Raw genomic sequence first — 23,156 nt, 5'->3', positions numbered from 1 at the left:
CAACTTGTCTTCTAGGAATGTCTTACCTCTGGCCCAGCAAGAATGGACAAGTCAAATTCTGTAATATCATGATAAAATCCCAATTTACCCATCTATCTGCCTGATATCTAAAATACTCTTAAGTGTCTATTATTAGGTTTTGAAGAAACTGGAGGCAGAGAGATATTTCCACAGCACAGAGGGATCTACTATTTGCTGGCAATTATTGGATTGAGGGGAATATATCAGTTTCATCTGGGGAGCTTTTTTCCCAAGTGCAGAAGGAAAGCTCAAGCAGATATAAATGTCAAAAAGCTTTCTCAATGTGGGAATACATTCTTGTTTTCTATTATCTAAAAATAATATTTCTCAATAACGTGGTGTCAAGATGAGCTGCATGAGAAGGAAATGAGGTGACTTTTTAAAATACAAAGATTCTAAACTCTATGTCAGATGCATATTTAGAATCCTATAATCATGGGGCAAAGCAATGGTGCCTAACATCTCAAGTGTTTTAGGCAAACTAAATTTGAGAATGACTAAGCATGTAGAAGATAAGACTAGAGAAAGAAGCTCATGCAGGAATTTAAAAGCTATAATAAAGAGGAAAGATATTAGGGCTGAGAAAGCCACTGGAAGAGTTTGAAATTTCTGATTGGTGTGAGCTAAAACATAAAGGGTATAGAATGGCTGCCAAAAAGTCAATGAAGAAGCTACTACAGTGGCTTAAGTTACTGAGAGGTAATGGTGGACTGAATTAGGAGAGTAGGAATGGTGGCTTATCCCAATAGATAAGAAATAGATAACCTGAATTGCCCTATATCTGTTAGAGAATTTGAATTTGTAATTAAAAAATTCAAAGATTCTACCAAACACTTAAGAAATAATACTACTGTATCTATATAAATTCTTCCAAATATTAAGAATCCTTGCCAACATATTGTAAGAAAGGCTAACATAAATCTAATACCAACATAAAGCAAAAAATGTATAAGAAAGGGCTGGGGTTGTGGCTCAGTGGTAGAGTACTTGCCTAGCATGTGTGAGCACTGGTTTCAATTCTTAGCAGCACATATAAAGAAATAAATAAAAGTCCATTGACAACTAAAAAAAAATGTATAACAAAACTACAAACCGATATCCTTCATGAATATAGATGCAAAATTCTTAAAATTGAACAAATGAAAACTGACAATATTGAAATGGGATAATACATCATGGCCAAGTAGGCTGAAGTGGGGCCATGAATGCAAGACTAGTTTAACATTTAAAAAAAAAAAATCCATAAATTTATTTAGCCATACCAACAGACTAACAAAAGAAAAGCCATCAAAGTGATCATCTCAATAGTAGCAAAACAACAACAACAAAATCCAAAAAAACCAAACCATTTAACAAAATCCAACATCCCTTCCTGATTAAATGGGGAAAAAAGACAAGTGGGCTGATTCAGAATTTGAAAAGATGACTGGGCTGCCTGGAAAAATCATCAAAGGAAAGCCAGCATTGGCTGGTAGAAGTGGTTCCTGGCATCAAAGCAGAACCAGATAAAAGCAATACCCATTATTTTCATGTGGTCACTGCTGGCCTCTAGGATTCCAACTTTGAGGAGGGGATTTTAATTGTTCCTTCCAGAAGAATACCCAAAGGCAGCACCTAAAGTACATTTCATGACCAAACTTTATTTTCTTAATGTAGACAGGTCAGGAAGAATATGTTATGTATTCTGAAAGATAAGTGGTCCACAGCACCAGCTTCCCATAATTCTGCTATTGACTATTGCTTTGTTCAGTGTTCTTAATTCAGAGGATCTATTAGATGAAGCACAGCAGTGAGAGACCAACAAAGTTCAAGTCACAGAAATACTTGAAACATGGACTAGGCTGTCTGCCACAAGTAGTATTTAAATCAATCTGATTATCAAATGCACATCATCAAATGTGCATCACTTCTGTTCTATAAAGTTGTCTTCATTTTTTGCATTTAATGGACACAACAGTCTTAGAAACATTACAGAATAAAAGTTAGGACATCTTCAGTCCTTTGGTGATTAAATGCACATTATCAAATCTATATCTTTTCTCAATTCACCATGGTAAAGCAGAAGCAGATGCTAGAACATGGATTGTTGGGAAAAGTTTAAAAGCAGTGAAACTGCTTTTATTCATTTCCTAGTCATTGGGGACATAGTATGTGAAGATAAAGTATAAAGCACAGTGTAGTAAATATAAAGCATGGTAAACAAAGATAGTTTATCAGGGTTAGCTGCAGAGTATTTACTTTAAAATCCTATAGATGAACAAGAATGATTGTTTGAATCAACACTAAACAAATATCACAACCCTCCCTAAGAAGATTGTCACTTTGCTATCAAGTATAGAACTCCCTTCAACAAAAAGCTTTTGACAATATAGTATGACTTGTCTGAATCTTCTGTAAATCTTATGTTTTAGTAAAATATTTTTTTGTTATTAAAAAACTCTCAGCAAGCTAATAATATAAAAAAACTTCTCCAAGCTTAGGAGGGCAACTACAACAAACTTACAGGTAACCTCATGATAAAACAACAACAAAAAAACAAAAAGAAAAAAAACCTAAACATACAACTATGATCTCTTTCTCGCTCCAGAACATTTTTAGTACCCAAAATAAATCTCATTAAGCATTCAGCTCCCATCCCCTCTTGTCTAAGAACTTGGCAAGCACCAATTCTTTCTGTTTTTATAGATTTATCTATTCTGGATATTATAGATAGAATAAAAAAAATTAAATGCTAGCTGGGCGTGGTGGCACACACTTGTAATTCCAGCAGCTCAGGAAGCTGAGGCAGGACAATCGCAAGTTCAAAGCTAGCCTTAGCAACTTATCAAGGCTCCAAGCTACTTAGAGAGACCCTGTCTCTAAATAAAATATAAAAAAGGGCTGGGTATGTTGCTCAGTGGTTAAGCATCCTTTGGTTCAATCCCTGGTACAAAAAAAAAAAAAAAAAAAAGAAGATAAAGAAAAGAAAAACGCAATGCTTTCTTCTAATATATGAAAAACAAGAATCTATTCTCAATATTTTTATTCAGTCTGGGACTGGAAGTTGTAGTCAGTGTGATAAAGAAAAAATAAGCAAATAAGTAAGCAAGCTATGTAGCTTGGTTTGCAGAAGGATATATCTGAAGGACAACATTTCACATAAAGATTATAAGGCTATAGTAATAAGTAACTGTGCAGCTAGCATAAAGATGGAAAACAGATTGATAGACCAAAGAAGAGTCCAGAAATAGACCTACACATCTGTGTCAATGATTTTTGAAAAGGAAATTCAATGGATGAAAGGATAATGTCTTCAACAAAAGACATTTTGTAAAGAGAATAAAAAGACTATAAAATAAAACCATGATGAACTATCATTAAACTAGAATGGCTAAAGTTAACTATACAAAGTATAAATAAGAATATGAAGTAACTGGGCTGGGGTTATGGCTCAGCGGTAGAGAGCATGCCTAGCATATGCGAGGCCCTGGGTTCAATCCTCGGCACCACATATAAATAAATAAAACAAAGGTATTAAAAAAAAAGAATGAAGTCTTTTCTCTTTTTTTTTTTTTTTTTGAGAGAGAGAGAGAGAGAGAGAGAGAGAGAGAAAATATGAATCTTTTTTGTAGATGGACACAACACAATGCTTTTATATTTATGTGGTGCTGAGAATCGAACCCGGGTCCAGCCTGTGCTAGGCGAGCACTCTACCGCTGAACCACAATTCCAGACCCCAAAGAAGGCTTTTCATTAAAAAAAAAAAGAAGATATGAAGTAACTGAGATTTCAACCACTGATGAGAAAAGTATAAATGATACAATCACCTTGGAAAACACTTGGGCAGTTTCCTAAAAAGGTTAAGCATAAACCTACCATATGATCTTACTACTTATAGGCATTTATTTACACAACAGAAACAAAAGCCTATGTCCATAAAAAAGCCATATGCATGAATTTTCAAAGCAGGCTTTATTGAAAGAGCCCCCAAATGGAATAAGCTCAACTGTTAAATGATATGTAAACAGATAAACTGGTAATGTCCATACAATATAATGAACACATAACAGAAATGAAAAAGAATGAACTACTGACACATACAATGACATGGAGATCTCTCAAAATACTTATGCTTAGTAAAAGGTAAAAACCAAAATGATATAATTCCATTTACATAAAATTCCAATGCATATTAGTTTATAATGTCAGGAATCAGATCTCTAGTTGTTTGGGGAGAAAAAGGACAGAGGGGAGAGGGAAGAAAAAGGGAGGAATTGAAGTCTGGATGGTGGTGGATAAATGCATCACCTTCTGGTAATAGCTTCACAAACACACAATCCAAAATTAAAGTTTTACACTTTAAATATGTGGAGCTGTTTTAGATCAAACATACCTAATACGTTATTTTAAAAAACATACAGTAAAGAGCTTAAAAATTTTTGCAAAATGGTTATGATGTTAACCAAACAAATGACTGCATTTTGATGTAACATGATGATTTCAGAAATATAACATTATAATTATTAACATTTTATGAACAGGATCAAAAGAAAAACCTTTGGATAAAAATTCTTGATAATGTACAGGGAGTAGTTAGTAGCAATAAGCAAAGAAAATTGTTAATTAAAAATTTGATTTATATTCTCTGAAAATTTCCAAAAAACATTAGAAAAATTTAAAGTATGAGTTATATACATTTATTTTGCTAAAGTTTTAGTTACGATATACACTTGTATCAACTAAGTCTTTGTTATTAATTGCATAAAATTATTTCTTCTATTTTAAAAGATTCCTTTGAAAAGAATAAAAGGGGGCTGGGACTGTAGCTCAGTGGTAGAGCACTTCCCTAGCACGTGTAAGGCACTGGGTTTGATCCTCAGCACCACATAGAAATAAATAAATAAAGGTATTGTATGTATCTACAACTGGAAAAAAAAAAAAAAAGAATAAAGGTAGAATTAGTAGTCTTTAAAAAATCTTTTGAAAAATTCTTTCCCCTAAAAATCACTTTGGTAGGATTATCTTAAAATTAGTGACAATAAATAATATGAAAAATACGTTATATATCAATATAATGATGTCATACTTGAACATGCAATCACAGAACCTCTGGGAAATTTTCATGATTGTACAAATTGTCATCTTTTCTGCTTTGGTTCTTAAGTACTATGAGTACTTACTATGCACAAAGCATTGTGCTATATGTTATTCCTATCTGTAGAATAAATGATTATATAATAATATTTACTATACTTTTAGGAATTAATATCCTTGGAGAGAAATTTTAATTAAAAAATGGTACAATCCTACTATGCTTTTACAACTGCTAGAGTAATTTACATTTATTAAGAACTTCAGTTGTATGTACTCAGGAAAATCTGTAGCCAAAATAGGATACATTCAACTCCCTTTAAAATTGCATTCTCTTAATTAACAAAAGAAAAAGCATTGTTATCACTTGTTAAAAAGAGAGAATAATTTGAAAAAACAATACTTTCATTCCATTGGGAACAAAGTTCAGTTGGAAACGAAAATGCAAATATTTTGTTTTTCTAGCTAAGAATGCAATTTCTAATTTCAGTTGAATGATATTTGTACCTTATTGAAGTTTGGCTCCTCCATCATAGAATTTTTGATGGTTTCATTGTTGTCCTCTAATGACTTCATCAAGAAAGAATAATCACATGACAAAGTAAAGATGAGATGTAACATGCAAAATACTGGGGATATTTTTAAAAATTATATTTTTAACCAATTTACTTAGAAAAGGACATGAATCTGCATTGTTATTCTTAAATTTCATACACTTTAAAAAAGTATGTGTGAATGTGCATTGAAAGGGAACAGGAAAACTTAACAGCTCACAACTCATTAACCATCACTACAAATTTTATCCTACAGCATTAAAATTTTTACTTGCTCTTCAAATGCTGACATTTGAGCAAAATTGATTCTAAAGTACTTTATATTTAAAAATCCTGAACTACTGGTTCCAGATTAGTATAAATTAAAAAAAACAAATTCTTTTTACAGACGCTAATATGTCTTATTTTCATAACACATGATATCTCAGGAAAACCTTCTGATTAGGAAATTTTAGTTTTACTTTTCTAATTGTTGCCTACTGATTTAGCCAGAAAGAGTCAAGAAGTTGCTAAAGGTGCATATCATTATTAAAAGGAGGTATTAGCACATTAATAATAATAATAATAGTAATAAAAGGTTCAAGACTTTAGTTCTTTTCAGAAAATGAAAGAAAACAGAAAAAAGGAATGGAACAAAGATAGCAGCTGTCAAGTTCCAAATTTTTATAGGGAATATTTGCAGTCATCTGTACTTAATTTCCAAATAAGAACAAATAGGGAAGGGATTCTATTTTAAAATGCATGCACTAGTAAACTACATTATATAGGAAAAAGAAGAGATCTCAGGATACACCAGGACTTTAAGGTCAGATGAAGAAAAGGTCAGATAAAGAAGCATATAAAGGAATAAAAAAACAGCAGCAGTCTCAAAATCCTCCCCATCATCTTGCAACCAAAATATAGGGCCTGTCATATGTTTATCTTCTAAACAGTTGAAAAGTCACAATAACTTTAATGTAATTACTATTTTATGAGACTAAGAGATGGAATGCAAATTTGTGAATAACAAAAATAGTCTATTCAACTTTCCAGAGAAGATTAAATAATTTTATACCATCCCCTATAAAGTTAAGTTGCTATTTAACTCCATCCAACCTGTTTTACTATATATTTTTTTTCTTTTCACACTCCCTTTTATCAAAAGTCTCTTCAATCCTAGTTAGAATAAGTTATACTCCATGTTATATGTCAAAATACACTCTACTGTTCATGTATATCTAAAAAGAACAACAAAAATGTCTCTTCAAGATTATCACAATCAAGAATAACACAATAGGCAACAACAACAAATTTCTCATAACTACAGTGATTGAGCCAGTTAAATCTACTGTTCAAAAACATTGCAAAGTATAGGATGAAATAATCACTTTGCAGATAAAAACCCTAAAATTCAGAGAAAATATGTAGCTTACTGATAGTTACAAAGCTATCAGTTCAACACTTATGGTCATGCTTTTATTAAAATAATTGCAATAAAAGTAATTTTAAAATTTTCTTAGGGTAATAATGAAGCTCCAAAGAAAACTAGAAATAATAAATAAATTTAAATATGTGCAACTGCATTTATTACCTGCTATTCTTATACATTCTGGCTTGGTTACACTACTCTGTACCCTTAATAATTCTAGTCCTGAATCAAAATTTACGTATTCATATTAAAAAGTGCAATAGAGAAAGTAGGAAGCAAACATGACTTTATAAAGAACAATGCAGCAGTACTTTTATATATCACATCAGAATGCTGTAACTTACATTATTTGAGAAAAAGATAAATTTAAAATAAAACATTATCTTTCCAATAAACCTATCTTTAATTAGTCTTATATTCTTCTCTAGTACATCCATTGTTAATTTTATTTATCCAAACATTTTCTTGAACTGTTTTAATGGTAAACTTACACACTAAACATCTTAGACATATTTCATAAGTTTAAATTAACAAAATAAACAAAAATAACAAAATAAACTGTTTAACTAGACTTCATAAGAAAAGTCTTATAAGTCAGCAAGAATACTATATAATATTCTGTTTCCTGGCATGGTCAATTTGAATATATTTACAAAATCAGGCAAATAGTAAATAATAGCACTTACAGTTGCCTCCTGCAAATTAGTACTTAAATTGCGAGACGACAGAATATATGTGATTTTCCTTTTATTTAAGTAAGGTTTGATGTCATCTTGCTTTTTGATTACTTGTCTATAGTAAAGTCATATTCTATTTCCTTATTTTTTTCCTTCCATTTTAAAAACTGTAAAAGCTTACTTTCAGACTAGTTCAGTGCTACTCAAAATGTGGTCTATAGACTCTTTTTTTATTGGACACTGAAGGGGATTGTACCTGAGCTACATCCCCAGTCCTTTTTATTTATTTTTTATTTCAAAACAGGGTCTCACTTAGTTGCCTTGCTAAACTGCTGAGGCTGGCCTTGAACTTGTGATTCTCCTGCCTCAGCCTCCCAGGTAGCTGGGATTACAGGTGTGCACCACCATGCCTGGCAGTTTTGAACTCTTTGCTACTGGTTTAGGGGAGATAAAGAATCGACTACATAACTATGTCTACTATTTAGTTCACCTGATATTTTTTAGTAGCGAAACTTTCTCAATGAAGGAAGCAAGATGTTCATTTACATTCAGATGCAAGTTCCCCCGTATTATCAGACTGGTACTTTTTAGTAGCACTGAACTAAATGACAAAAAAATAACCATTATGATGATAATATCAAAGTATAATCAACCAATTACAGTATAATTATAAGTTAGTTTGAATTTGTAAAATTTTATTTAAGCATAATCTAAAGAATAAGAAATAGTACATATTTAAAATGTTTTCAGAACAAAAACCAAGTTTCAATTAAATTTCTAACATAGCTGGAACTATCACATGAAAATCAAAGGAAATTTCTACCTTGTTTTGTAAATAAGTGATTATCATAACTCAAAATACAGAAAAACAAGAGATACAGAATCTTAAATAATATCTATGAGGGAAAAAAAGTCCTAAGTACATACAAATTAATTACTGTAAATTAAAGTGATTGATGAAAATAACTGCCTCTCTCCTTTTGAATCACTTGACTAAGCATTAATTGCATATATTTATGATACAAAAATGTGTTTTAGAAAAACTATAAAATGTATCTCATTTTTAAGGTCTCAATGATAATATAAAAGATTTCTGTAATAAAATAATAAAGAGGTTCTAACTTCTACAGACCTCATTTAGACATCGTTTCTTTGTGAATATATTTCTGATAAAGGTTTCTTGAATTTCTTCTTGCTTTACCAAGTATTGCCAAAGTCTCTTCACAGATAATGCCAGGTGATGTTTGGATCTACACAGAGATAGAAAATTTAATTATCCACTTCAGACATTTCTAATTAACTTGACCACAATTCCTCGGTGCTATATGAATCCTTATTATAATAAATTAACTAGAACCACACCTATGATGTAGGGAAGCATCCATCAAGCTTTTTCTTTTTCTGTTTCTGGTACTGGAGATTGAACCCAGGGTAACTTTGTCACTGAGCTACATCCCTAGCACTTTTTGTTTTTATTTTGAGAGAAGGTCTCACCAAGTTTTTTCAGGCCTCACTAAATTGCTACAGATGGCCTAGAACTTGCAATTCTCCTGTTTCAGCCTTCAAAGTTCAGGGAACTACAGGTGTGCATCACAGTGACAAGCCAACCAAGCATCAGACAGTAAATATTTCAGGGTTTGTGTGTCCTATGGTTTTTATCAAAAGTACTCAACTCTGTCACTATAATGGGAAAGCAGCCAAACATTCAGACTGAGCAGCTCTAATTTGAAATGCTCCCAAATTCAAAATGCTCTGGGATCTGAAACTTTTTAGATGTTGACATTTTAAGTTTTGGATTTTGAGTTAGGGATGTTCAATGGTAAAGTCTATGCAAACATTCCAAAATACAAAAGATTCTAAAATCTGAAACACTTCTGGCCCCAAGCATCTTGGATAAGGGATACTCAACCTATAATATGCAAATGAAAATGGCATGGCTGTGATCCAATAACACTTTATTTTAAAAAGCAGGAGGAGGGTTAAATTTGGGCAGAGGGTTGGGCACAGTTTGCTGACCCCCAATCTAGGGATACAAGAGATAACAAAAATAGGTATGCATACCAGACAAGAACTAGAAAAACAGCGACTGAAAGTGCTATCTATGGACACATACCCACCCACAACTCTTTGTTACTGATCAGTAATAAGGTAAGAGCTTGTGCAAGAGCATAAACCAACTACAACATTAAGTAAACACACTGTTTAGTTCAGTAAATATTTTTTGTAGTAAGACTTTCTAGATAAAACGGGCATTGAAATGATTTGCCTTTTGTTTCTTTCTCATCTCATGGTCAGTAAAACAGTTGATGAGTGGTTATTTTCAACAGTGTTGCTCTAAAGTAGGTATCAATACACTACAGCTCATAGGCCAAAACTAGCCTGCCCCATTAAAAAAAAAAAAAAAAGTTTACTGGACGATAGCCAAATCAAAACATATTTATGTATGGTATATGGTTGCTTTCACTCTACAATGGCAGAGCTAAGTAATTGTGACTAGCACATCCCAAAAGTCTAAAATATTTACTATCTGAACATTCACAAGAAAAGTTTGCTAACTTCTGAACTACTGTAGACATTACACAAAGACACTCATATGAGCCTAGAAGAGAAAATTAGATAGATCGTAATATTTTTTTCTCTAAATACTACCTGACAACATTCTGATTTAGGAAAACTCATACTTAAAAATAGTATCCACTGGGGCTGGGGATGTGGCTCAAGCGGTAGTGCGCTTGCCTGGCATGCACGGGGCAGTGGGTTCGATCCTCAGCACCACATAAAAATAAAATAAAGATGTTATGTCCACCGAAAATTAAAAAATAAATATTAAAAATTCTCTCTCTTAAAAAAAAATATTATCCATAGGAAAACCTACTTGAAAGGAGTGTTTGTAGGTTCCAGTAAAGCTTTGTGGCGCAGAATAGCAAGACCTGCAGACAAACTCTCTTCAGAGGTATGACTTGAGATATAATTTTGAGGTGGTCCACCATGGATTTCAAGTCTTCGAAGAAGAACTTGTTCCCAACATTGAAGAGTTTTCAGAACCGCATGACAAAGAGGTGAACTGACTGGAAGTTCTAAAAAGGGAAAATATAAATGACTCATATTTATCTTCTGCAGTAAAATGCCATATTCAATTGTAGGAAAGACTGAATTAAGCTATTAGCACATGTCAACATGTGAGATATAGACATAGAAATACAGGAGGTTGAAAAAAATGACGTCAGAAATCTGGACAAGCGGGGCTGGAGATGTGGCTCAAGCGGTAGCACGCTCGCCTGGCATGCGTGCGGCCCGGGTTCGATCTTCAGCACCACATATAAACAAAGATGTTGTGTCCGCCGAGAACTAAAAAAAATAAATATTAAAAATTCTCTCTCTCTCTCTCTCTTAAAAAAAAAAAAGAAATCTGTACAAGCATTTCAACTTTACTGTCTCTGACTTTTTCACATGAAAGATGTATCTAAAGATTAGGAAAATACGTGTGAGAGAAAATTGTTTTAAACCTTTGTATCAGTTCTGTATGGCATATAAATTTAAGATTTATTTTTTTTTTTTTAAAGATGATTGAAGACTTTATTAAAAAGAATTTTACAGAAAAAAAGATTTTTTTTATTGTTGGTTGTTCAAAACATTACATATTTCTTGATATATCATATTTCACACTTTGATTCAAGTGGGTTATGAACTCCCATTTTTAGCCCATATACAGATTGCATCAATTACACATCCATTGATTTACATATTGCCATACTAGTGTCTGTTGTGTTCTGCTACCTTTCCTATCCTCTACTATCCCCCCTCCCCTACCCTCCCCTCTTCTCTCTCTACCCCCTCTACTGTCCTTCATTTCTCCCCCTTGTATTATTTTTCCCTTTCCCCTCATTCCCTCTTGTATGCTCTTTTGTATAACCCTGAGGGTCTCCTTCCATTTCCATGCAATTTCCCTTTTCTCTCCCTTTCCCTCGCACCTCTCATCTCTGTTTAATGTTAATCTTCTTCTCATGCTCTTCGTCCCTACTCTGTTCTTAGTTACTCTCCTTATATCAAAGAAGACATTTGGCATTTGTTTTTTAGGGATTGTTTAGAAAATGAAAATACACACAAAAGTGTTAAATAATACTTACCAAGAAACTCAGCACCTTTTTCTAAACTTCCATATTCCTGAGTCCTGATCCTATTTTAACTACTCCTGTTATTTACCTCTCCATATCTACATAACATGTTTATACTGTGTGCTCATGATTTTTAATTTTGTAAATGATCTACTCATTTATTACTAAAAAATATGACAATAAACTTTTCCTCCCTTTATCATAACATCATAAAAATTTGGTTAAATCAATATTTTAATATTATGTATTACACATAAACAATATATAATACATATTTATCTTATATATACTTGTCTATAATATATAAATATATGATCTCACATATATAAATGAAAAATACTTTTCACAGCTGAAACATTTGGTATACTATCATACCCCTTTCTCTCCTACACAACCATTTCTTCCTTTGTAGTTTATAAGCTTTGTGTTTGCTTAGTTTCTACACTGTTACCATTATTAAATGCCCCAACATTCAGAAAGCTATAATATAGTCTCATAATAGTTAATCATATCAGGTTCAGTGCTTCTGATTTCTTGGACATAGCCCTCCTCAAGCACTGAATTGCATGATAGGTGCATTTATAGAGGGTTGGTTTTTCACAACAGGAAGTCTAAACTTTTCTCCACTATTTTAAAAAAGTATACAGAATAGTAAACCAAAGCAACGGCACCATTCGTTTATATTAAGATATTTATTACCTGCAAGATCATGACCTGCAAAGGGATAGAATGTCTTCAAATTGTTGAGAACCAATTGCACCATTGCCAATCGCATCAATGACCAACTAAAAACAAAGCAAAAATGGATACATTAAAGATTTGTGTAGGGATTTAGAAGGGCACAACATTTTGACCAGAAATCCACTATTAACAATTTACCCTGAAGGTGTACCCCAACAAAACCAAAATAATTTAATAGATGCAGGTACTCATGTCAGGATTATCTATAATAACAAAGGAGTAAGAATAATCAAATTGTACTGGCTAAATAATGACCATTTTGAAGTGTGAAATTTTAGGGTAACCATAAAAAAAGAATAAATAAGGATCTCTAAGTATTAATAAGGAGAGAACTTCTGGAAGTATGAATAATGCACAAGGAAGTTTCAGAACATTAGATATGGTGTGCTACATAATCTGTGTAAGAAAGCAGGAGATAAAATTATACAGATGCATTGGTTTATTTTTGCAAACAGAAGGGTGAATCAGAAACGTAAAAAAGTGATCAAATGAAAACTAACGAAAGTGGTTATCTGTAGAGGGTATAAGGAAGAAATTTAAAAATATGAGACTTTTCATTTGACTTTTTATAAAAGAAGTGTTTATAGTAGCTATCCTAATGAGTACAAGATGGTGTCCTACCATGGATTCAAGTGGAACACACTTATTTCTTAAAGTATTCACTTTTAAATATTTTTTTGTGGTAAAATAACATATAATGGATAATTTACCATTTTAACCATTTTTAAGTGTAGAGTTCAACAGCAGTAAGTACATTCATATAGTTGTTTAACCACAACCAGCATCCATTTTCAAAACTCTTTCATTTTACAAAACTAAAACTTTATATTCATTTAACAATACCTGCTCATTGTCCAGGCCCTGACAACTTCCAACTGTCAGTCTCTAAGCGTTGACTCATCTAAGAATAACATGTAAGTAGAATCATACACTATTTACTGTTTTATGACTGGTTTATTTCATTTAGCATAATGTCCTTAAGATTTATCCATGTTGTAGCATTTGTTAAAATTTCCTTCCTTTATAAGGCTGAATAATTTTCCACTATACGTACAATATCAAATTTTGCTTATCCATTCATCTGTCAAGAAACATTTGGATTGTTTCTACAGACTGGTGACTATGAGTAATACTACTGTAAACATGGATATACAAAAATTAGCTTCAGTGCCTGCTTTCAATTCTTTTAAGTATATACTCAGAAATGGAATTGCTGAATCATATGGTAATTCTATTTTTAATTTTTTGAGGAACTACTATTCCATTTTTGACAGTGGCTGCACTATTTTACATTCCTACCAGAAGGGAACAAAGGTTCTAATTACTCCCCATTTCTGCCAACATCATTATTTGGATATTTTTTATAGTAGCTATCCTAATGAGTACAAGATGGTGTCCTACCATGCGTTCGATTTTCATGTGTTTTTTGGTCATTCTTGGGAGAAATATTTATTCAAATCCTTTGGTCATTTTTTTAAAAATACTTTTTTTAGTTATAGGGGGACACAAAATCTTAATTTTGTTTATTTATTTTTACGTGGTGCTGAGGATCGAACCCAGTGCCTCACGCATGCTAGGCGAATGCTGTACCTCTGAGCCACAACACCAGCTCCTGGCCATTTAATTGAGTTGTTTTTTGGTTTTGAGTTATACTTTGACTTCAGAGTCATGCAAATGTTTTTCATTTTGAAAAAGCAAACTTAGCATAAAAAATCGAATACACCAATAAATATGTCAAAGTAATTTTTCATAAAGAAGTATTTCACTCTCCTCTTCATCAGCTTGGCTAAGGGTCTGTCAATTTTATTTATTTTTTCAAAGAACCAACTTTTTGTTCTGTCAATTTTTTCAATTGTTTCTTTTATTTCAATTTCATTGATTTCAGCTCTGATTTTAACTATTTCCTGTATTCTGCTGCTTTTGGTGTTGGTTTGCTCTTCTTTTTCTAGGGCTTTGAGATGTAGTGTTAAGTCATTTATCTGTTGACCTTTTCTTCTTTTAAGGAATGAACTCCATGCAGTGAACTTTCCTCTTAGTACTGCTTTCATAGTGTTCCAGAGATTTCGATATGTTGTATCTGTATTCACATTCACCTCTAAATTTTTTTAATCTCCTACTTGATGTCTTCTGTAACCCATTCTTCATTCAGGAGCATATTATTTAGTCTCCAGATGTTGGATTAGATTTTATTTCTTATTTTATCATTGATTTCTAATTTCATTCCATTATAATCTGATAGAATGAAGGGTACTACCTCTGTTTTATATTTGCTAAGAGTTGCTTTGTGGCATAGTATATGGTCTATTTCAGAGGAGGATCCATGTGCTACTAAGAAGAAAGTATATTCTCTCATTGAAGAATGGAATATTCTATATATGTCAGTTAAATCTAAGTTATTGATTGTATTATTGAGTTATATAGTTCTTTGTTCAGCTTTTGTTTGGAAGATCTATCTAGTGATGAAAAAGGTGTGTTTAAGTCACCCACAATTACTGTTGTGGTCTATTTGACTCTTGAACTTCAGAAGAGTTTGTTTGATGAACATAGCTGTTCCATTGTTTGAGGCATATATATTTATAATTGTTAAGTCTTGTTGGTGTATGGTTCCCTTAAGCAGTAACGTAGTGTATTTCTTTATCCTTTTTGATTAACTCTAGTTTGAAGTCTACTATATTTGATATGAGGATGGAAACCGCTACTTGCTTACACAGTCCATGTGAGTGGTATGATTTTTCCCAACCCTTCACCTTCAGTCTGTGAATGTCTTTTCCTATGAGATGAGTTTCCTGGAGGCAGCATATTGTTGGTTCTTTTTTTTTTTTTTTCATCCAACCTGCTAGTCTATGTCTTTTGATTGGCGAGTTTAGCCCATTAACATTCAGGGTTATTATTGAGATATGATTTGTATTCCTAGCCATTTTTGTTTATTTTTGGTATTTAACGTGACTAGGTATCTCCTCTGATTAGATTTTCCTTTAGTGTAATCCTTCCCTCTGCTGATTTTAATCATTGCTTTTCATTTCCTCTTCATGGAATATTTTGCTGAGGATGTTCTGTAGTGCAGGCTTTCTAGTTGTAAATTCTTGTAACTTTGGTTTATCATGGAAGGTTTTCATTTCATCATCAAATCTACAGCTTAGCTTTCCTGGATATTAAGATTCTTGGCTGGCATCAATTTTCTTTCAGAGCTTGGTATATGTTGTTTCATGATCTCCTGGCTTTGAAGGTCTGTGTTGAAAAATCTGCTGATACATGAATTGATCTCCCCCTATACGTGATTCTCAACAAAATTCTGGCAAATCGAATACACAAACATATCAAAAAGATCCTGCATCATGATCAAGTGCGATTCATCCCAGGGATGCAAGGTTGGTTCAACATATGGAAATCAATAAACGTAATTCATCACATCAATAGACTTAAAGAAAAGAACCAATAGACGCAGAAAAAGCATTTGACAAAATACAGCACCCGTTTATGTTCAAAACACTAGAAGAATTAGGGATAACAGGAACATATCTCAACATCATAAAGGTTATCTATGCTAAGCCCCAGGCCAACATCATTCTAAATGGAGAAAAAATTGAAGGAATTCCCTCTAGAAACTGGAACAACACAGGGATGCTCTCTTTCACCACTTCTATTTAACATAGTTCTTAAAACACTGGCCAGAGCAATTAGACAGATTAAAGAAAGTAAAGGGATACACATAGAAAGAGAAGAACTCAAATTGGCACTATTTGCTGATGATATGATTCTACACGTAGAATACTCTCCAACAGAAACTCCTAGAACTAGTAAATGAATTTAACAAAGTAGCAGGATATAAAATCGACACCAATAAATCAAAGGCATTTCTGAATATCAGTGACAAATCCTCAGAAAGGGAAACGAGGAAAACTACCCCATTTTCAATAGCCTCAAAAAAAAAAAAAAAAAAAAAAAAAGCCTTGGGAATTGAATTAACGAAAGAGGTGAACGATCTATATAATGAAAATTACAGAACCCTAAAGAAATCAAAGAAGACCTTAGAAGATGGGAAGGTCTACCTTGTTCTTGGATAGGGAGAATTAATATTATCAAAATGACCACATTTCCAAAAGCACAATACAGATTTAATGCAATTCCGATCAAAATTCCAATGGAATTCCTCATAGAAATAGAAAAAGCAATCATAAAATTCATCTGGAAAAATAAGAGACCCAGAATAGGTAAAGCAATCCTTAGCAGGAAGAGTGAAGCAGGTAGCATCACTATACCAGACCTTAAACTATACTACAAAGCAATAACAACAAAAACAGCGTGGTATTGGCATGAAAACAGACTGGTAGACCAATGGTATTGAATAACTCACAAAACTACAATTATCTTATATTATACAAAGGTGCCAAGAACATGCATTGGAGAAAAGATAGCCTCTTCAACAAATGGTGCTGGGAAAACTGGAAATCCATATGCAACAAAATGAAATGAAACCCCTATTTCTCACCATGCACAAAACTCAACTCAAAATGGATCAAGGACTTAGGAATACAAGCAGAGATCCTGCGTCTAATAGAAGAAAAAGTAGGCCCTAATCTACATCATGTGGGATTAGGCCTTAATTTCCTTAATAAGACTCTTGTGGTGCAAGAATGAAAATCAAGAATCAATAAATGAGATGGACTCAAACTAGGAAGTTTCTTCTCAGCAAAAGAAACAATCTGTGAGTAGAACTGAGAGCCTACATATTGGGAGCAAATCTTTACCCCTCACACATCAGATAGAGCACTAATGTCTAGGGTATATAAAGAACTCAAAAAGCTAAACACCACAAAAACAAATAACCTAATCAATAAATAGGCCAAGGACCTGAACAGACACTTCTCAGATGATGATATACTATCAATCAACAAATACATGAAAAAATGTTCATCACTAGCAATTACAGAAATGCAAATCAAAACCACTCTAAGATTTCATCTCACCCCACTCAGAATGGCAGCTATTATACATACAAACAATAATAAGTGTTGACAAGGATGTGGGGAAAATGGTACACTCATACACTGCTGGTGGGACTGCAAATTGTTGTAGCCAATATGGAAAGCAGTATGAAGCTTTCTTGGAAAATTGGGAATGGAACCACCATTTGACTCAGCTATCCCTCTCCTCAGTCTATACCCAAAGGACTTAAAAACAGCATACTACAGGGACAGAGTCACATTAATGTTTACAGGAGCACAATTCACAATAGCTGAACTGTGGAACCAATCTAGATGACCTTTAATAGATGAATGGATAAAAAAATGTGGCATATATACACAATGGAATATTTTTTAAAAGATGTAGAGAGAGAAGAAAGAGAAGAGAGAAGAGAGAGAGAAAGACAGAGAGAATTTTTTAATATTTATTTTTCAGTTTTCGGTGGACACAACATCTTTATTTTATTTTTATGTGGCGCTGAGGATCAAACCCAGCGCCCCGTACATGCCAGGCGAGCACATTACCGCTTGAGCCACATCCCCAGCCCACACAATGGAATATTACTCAGCAATAGAGAATAAAATCATGGCATTTGCAGGTAAATGGATGAAGTTAGAGAAGATAATGCTAAGTGAAGTTAGACAATCCCAAAAAAAACAAATGCTGAATATTTTCTTTGATATAGGGAGGCTGATTCAGAGTGGAATAGGGAGAGGGAGCATGGGAGAAAAAGACGTCCTCTAGATAGGACAGAGGGGTTGGAGGGGAAGGGAGGGGCATGGGGTTAGAAATGATGGTGGAATGTGATGATCATTATTATCCAAAGTACATGTATGAAGACACGAATTGGTGTGAATATACTATGTATACAACCAGAGATATGAAAAATTGTGCTCTATATATGTGTAATAAGAATTGTAATGCATTCCGCTGTCATATATTTAAAAAACTCCAGAATTTTATATATATATATATATGTATGTGTATATATACTTACATATATATATATATATATATATATATATATATATGGTGTGTGCATTTGTGTATATATAAATTTTTTTTTCAATAAAATAAAATATAGAAATAAGAGAAAAATTAAGAAGTATTTCACTGTCCCTGACACATTTACTTCTTTTCAAAATTTATATTAACATATTTTGTCTGTATAAAGTATATATATATTTCAGATGTAAGCAACACATCAAGAAACAAGATAATACACTAGCTACTCATGAATGTATGAATAATGCACCACTGGAGCTAGGAATCAGTGTTTTGAACATTTAGGATTTTTATAATATTTGAAAACTTTTAAGACAGTACTTATTGACATAGTACTACTGTTTTCCTGAAAAAGCAATAGATTTTCAAAGTTAAAATTGTGGGACATAGGATCCCAAAAGCAAGGGATAATGTGAGAAGATCTGTGAGGAGTAATAAAATTATAGATGGTCTCCTCATGTAAAGTCAAGTTAACTGACACCGGTTGTGATGGTGCATGCCTGTAATCCCAGTGGTTGGGAGGCTTAGTCAAAAGATCTTAGTTCAAAGCCAGCAACTTAGTGAGGGCCCAAGCTACTTAGTTAGACCCTGTCACAAAATTAAAAAAAAAAAAAAAAAAATTTAAAGGGCTGGGGATGTGGCTCAGTGGTAAAGTACCTCTGGGTTCAATCCCTAGTACCAAAAGAAAAAAAGTTTAACTGACAAATTATGTTGAAGGGAAGCAATTTAACAATTTCAACTACAATTATAGAAATGTGTTAGTGTACTAATTTATAAAGCACATGTATTATTTTCAAAAAATATCATATAAGCCAGGATGATTTTTAAAAGATTAAAATGTAATAATACATACCTATATGAATTTGAATTAGAATGCTCTTGGAGATGAAAATCTGAAGCTAAAACATTATCATTATCATCATCATCATCATCACCATCACTTTCCAGACTCTCCTCTGAATCATATTCAGCTTTACTTTGGGAAGGTGGTAGGAAAGGCTGAAATAATCAAACAAAAATCACACAATTTGTTAACCAAATATCTTATTTAATACATTCAAACATATAGCTTAATAGTAACAATTCATCCCATTTGTAGATAGTTCATCATAAGTCACTAGTATTTGCAATACTATGCCTGTGGTTTCACTTTAACACAATTTCCTTACTTACTCATCGAATCAAGAAAAAAATTTTTAAGTATACATTATGTGCCCATTAAAGATTTATGTAGGGATTTAAAAGAGTACAAGAACAGGATAGTATAAGAATTTTTAGGATAGATGCTTCAACTGTCTTCACAGAGCTTACTTACACTGTAGTGGTAAAGATAAGGAAGAAACAGAAAGTAAGTAAAAATTATATTAAGCCCTACAAAGGAAAAAAAAAATTTGTGGAGTGCATGTACAAGGTGCAAGGGCCCAAGTTCAATCTTCATTACCACAAAGGAAAAAAAAAAGGAAAAAAGAATTGAGATGGAGAACATAAGCTGATCATGAAAGATGAAGACTTCTTTGAAAAGTGGCGTTTAAATTTGGCCTAACAAACAAAAAGGAATAAATCATATAATAAGAGAAAATGAAAGCACTTTAGGTAGCAGAAATACCACTTAGAAAGGCTCTACTTGTGAGAAAGTTGGTATGAACAAAAGCAGTTTCACCAAAGGCTGCTAAGCAATTGGATAAGTGTTGGAAGAAAGGTTTAAGAGAATAGCAGGTGACAGCTCTGGCAGGGTCTTGTAGGTCACAATAAAGGAGTATAATGGGTTGCCACTAATGCCTTTTAGGCAGAGAACAGGAATTGAGACTTATAATCTAATGATATCACTATGTCTACACTCTTAGGAGAAAAATGACAATTGCAAGAGTAGAAATGGAAACAACAGCAACTAATCCAAGAATTGGCAGCTCACATATAGGTATTAGGAATAGACCTGTAGAGAAATAACAGACTCAAGTTGTGTTCAACAGATTTGGAAAGTAAGAAAAAAGGAAAAACAATGATTTCTGGGCTTCTAATTTGAGCAACTTTAAGGATGAAGATTTAGGAGAAACAAAGCTCGATGAGACTGATTTCAAGGCACCGGGAAAGAAGAATTTCTAAAGAGCAAGTGGTAAGTTGTTTAAATGTCGCTAATAATAATAAGTCAGATAAAATGATAATGAAAAAAAAATTGTTACATTTCACATGGATGTCACCTGCCACTCAACAAAAACAGTTTCAATGTGGTAACTGGGTTGAAAGCATACAATGAGTTATTACAAAAAGGAAATAATGTAAGGCAGTAGAAAAGAAAATATGTATATTGTTTTAGAAAGTAGCAAAGTAGCAGAAAAAGTGTTAGGGTCGAAGTAGGTGTTTGGAAGTATAGATACTATAGCATAATTCTGATGGTTAAAGAGCCAATAAAGAACAGAAGTACTGAAGACATGAGAACAGAGAAAAAAAGAATAGGATTCAGAACAAAACTGGGGGAAATGGTCTTTGATAGGAAGGACTCTACCTCCATCATAATAGGAGAAAAGAAAAGATGGTAAACTAGTGTAGTTTCATTCCATGGTTCTCAACAACTTATAAAGTGATGCAAATTATGAGTGAGGAACTAGAGAGTTAGGTTAGTCATACAACACCTGCCTAACTTGCACTTCTGAGGCCCTGGGTTCAATCTTCAGCACCATCTGGGATGGGTGGGAGATAGCAAGGAGAGAATGGAACAGGAGATGTAGGAAGTTCAAAAAGTTATAAAATATTAGCTTGAGGGAAATGCAACACAGCATGCAGGGTGGAACTTCTGGAATAGCTGAGTAAGGAAGTTTTCAAAAACAAGCACAGCAAATTGACCAAATGCACATAGTACATAGAAGATTTAAGAAAATCTACTGAATCTGAATAAAACCAAGAGAATCTGGCATGTTGGTCAGGAGCCACTCCTTTTTCATCTCAAGATGGGGTTAGCTTTAAAATTTCATGTCCACGGGCATTATCAAAAACAATAGATACCTCAGACTCAAATAATTAGGGACGATTAACATCTCAACTAGCCTTTGGTTGCAATATTGACTGGAACAGGGCAGATCAGCCATAAATTTAACAAGGAAATCCAGGAACAAGACAGTTAAATAAAATCTTGCTAAATATAATCCTATATCTTTCAAAAATCAAAATGAAATAAAGACATTCACAGATAAAATGCTTTCTAAACATCTGTTCAATGAACAAATGACTCTGCAAAAGGCAATGAAGAACAAAGAGGCAAACACTCCTTTCATTACCTGAATCATGTTGGCTATAAAAAAATAAAATAAAATAAAAGGTTTTGTGGCCTGGGCTTAGTGTCATCCGAGAATAGTTAGATGCAATTAATACAAGGCAGTAAAAAGAACATCTAGAAGTTTAAGATATGAAGAATTTGTCTAATCAGATGAAAGGTAGAAGGTAGGTAGTCCTTGCTTTGTACAGTAACACAGTACTGTATGCTGGGTGTGGTAGTGTACAACTATAATCCCAGCTACTTGGCAGACTGAGGCAGGAAAATCACAAGTTTGAGGCCAGCCTCCAAACTTAGTGAGACCTTGTATCAAAATAAATAATTTTTTAAAGGGCTGGGGGTATAGCTCAGTGGTAGAAGGCCCCTGGGTTCAATCCCCAGTATCCAGGTTAGGGGTGGGAGATATTATGCAAATAGAAATCATACAATACATCTTAAAAATCAATGCGGAGGCTGGGGATGTGGCTCAAGTGGTAGCGTGCTCGCCTGGCATTCGTGCGGCCCGGGTTAGATCCTCAGCACTACATACAAACAAAGATGTTGTGTCCGCCGAAAAACTAAAAAATAAATATTAAAAATTCTCTCTCTCTTTAAAAAAAAATAAATCAATGGGAACAATCACAAGTGTTCTGTGACCTTTAAAAATATTTGTCAAAACACTAAAAGTTCTTACTGTTGGGTATAAATGTATAAACAACATTTTATAAAATAGGAAAGCATTAAGTAAATTGTAATTTAAATATTAGAAATATTAAGAAGTGTTTCATTTGTAAAAAGCTTCCAAAGGATATATATATAGTATAGTTTGAAGAGTGTTTGCCTTCTTCTAACTCTATAACTTATAAAGCAACCATCTTTTCTATACTTTAGAAACTGTCATATTTATAAGTTTGTGTCAGCTTCTAGTATTTTACTCTTTCTACTTTTAATGTTATATATCTCTTTAATGTGAAGGGGTTTGTTGTTGGTTGGTTTATTTATTTTTGTCAACACTACTATCTTTGGAACATTTTCATCCTTTCCTAACAACTTCCTATATTTATATTGATAAGTTTATCCTCACTAAATTCCTGTCTGTATATCTGCACTCTTTCAAATGGCAGCAATGTCAACATTTCCAGTTATATTTTCTTGTCTTTTCTTTTTTAATATTTTTTGTAGTCGTAGTTGGACACAATGCCTTTATTTTATTTATTTTTCTGTGGTTCTGAGGATCGAACCCAGCGCCTTGCACATGCTAGGCGAGCACTCTACTGCTGAGCCACAACTCCAGACCCCCTATTTATATTTTCTATAATTCCATTTATGTTGAATTTGAATTTTATTCTCAGC

At 33.1% G+C, this 23,156-nt stretch overlaps 1 protein-coding gene across 1 annotated transcript in view; it reads right to left on the bottom strand.

Annotated features, from left to right (window-relative positions):
* Window positions 1–23,156, bottom strand: part of Dmxl1 (Dmx like 1) — a 329,055-nt gene that overhangs the window by 197,660 nt on the left and 108,239 nt on the right. The window contains 5 exon segments of the mRNA XM_058578056.1: window positions 5,599–5,661; window positions 8,863–8,980; window positions 10,606–10,807; window positions 12,545–12,630; window positions 19,410–19,555. Of these exon segments, the coding sequence (XP_058434039.1) occupies window positions 5,599–5,661; window positions 8,863–8,980; window positions 10,606–10,807; window positions 12,545–12,630; window positions 19,410–19,555 (615 nt within the window).

This window comes from Marmota monax, unplaced genomic scaffold, assembly GCF_021218885.2.
Source record: "Marmota monax isolate L192 unplaced genomic scaffold, Marmota_monax_Labrador192_F-V1.1 WCK01_AAM20220418_F8-fsc00373, whole genome shotgun sequence".
Classification (NCBI taxonomy): domain Eukaryota; kingdom Metazoa; phylum Chordata; class Mammalia; order Rodentia; family Sciuridae; genus Marmota; species Marmota monax.
This window is presented reverse-complemented; position numbering and strand designations above follow the sequence as displayed.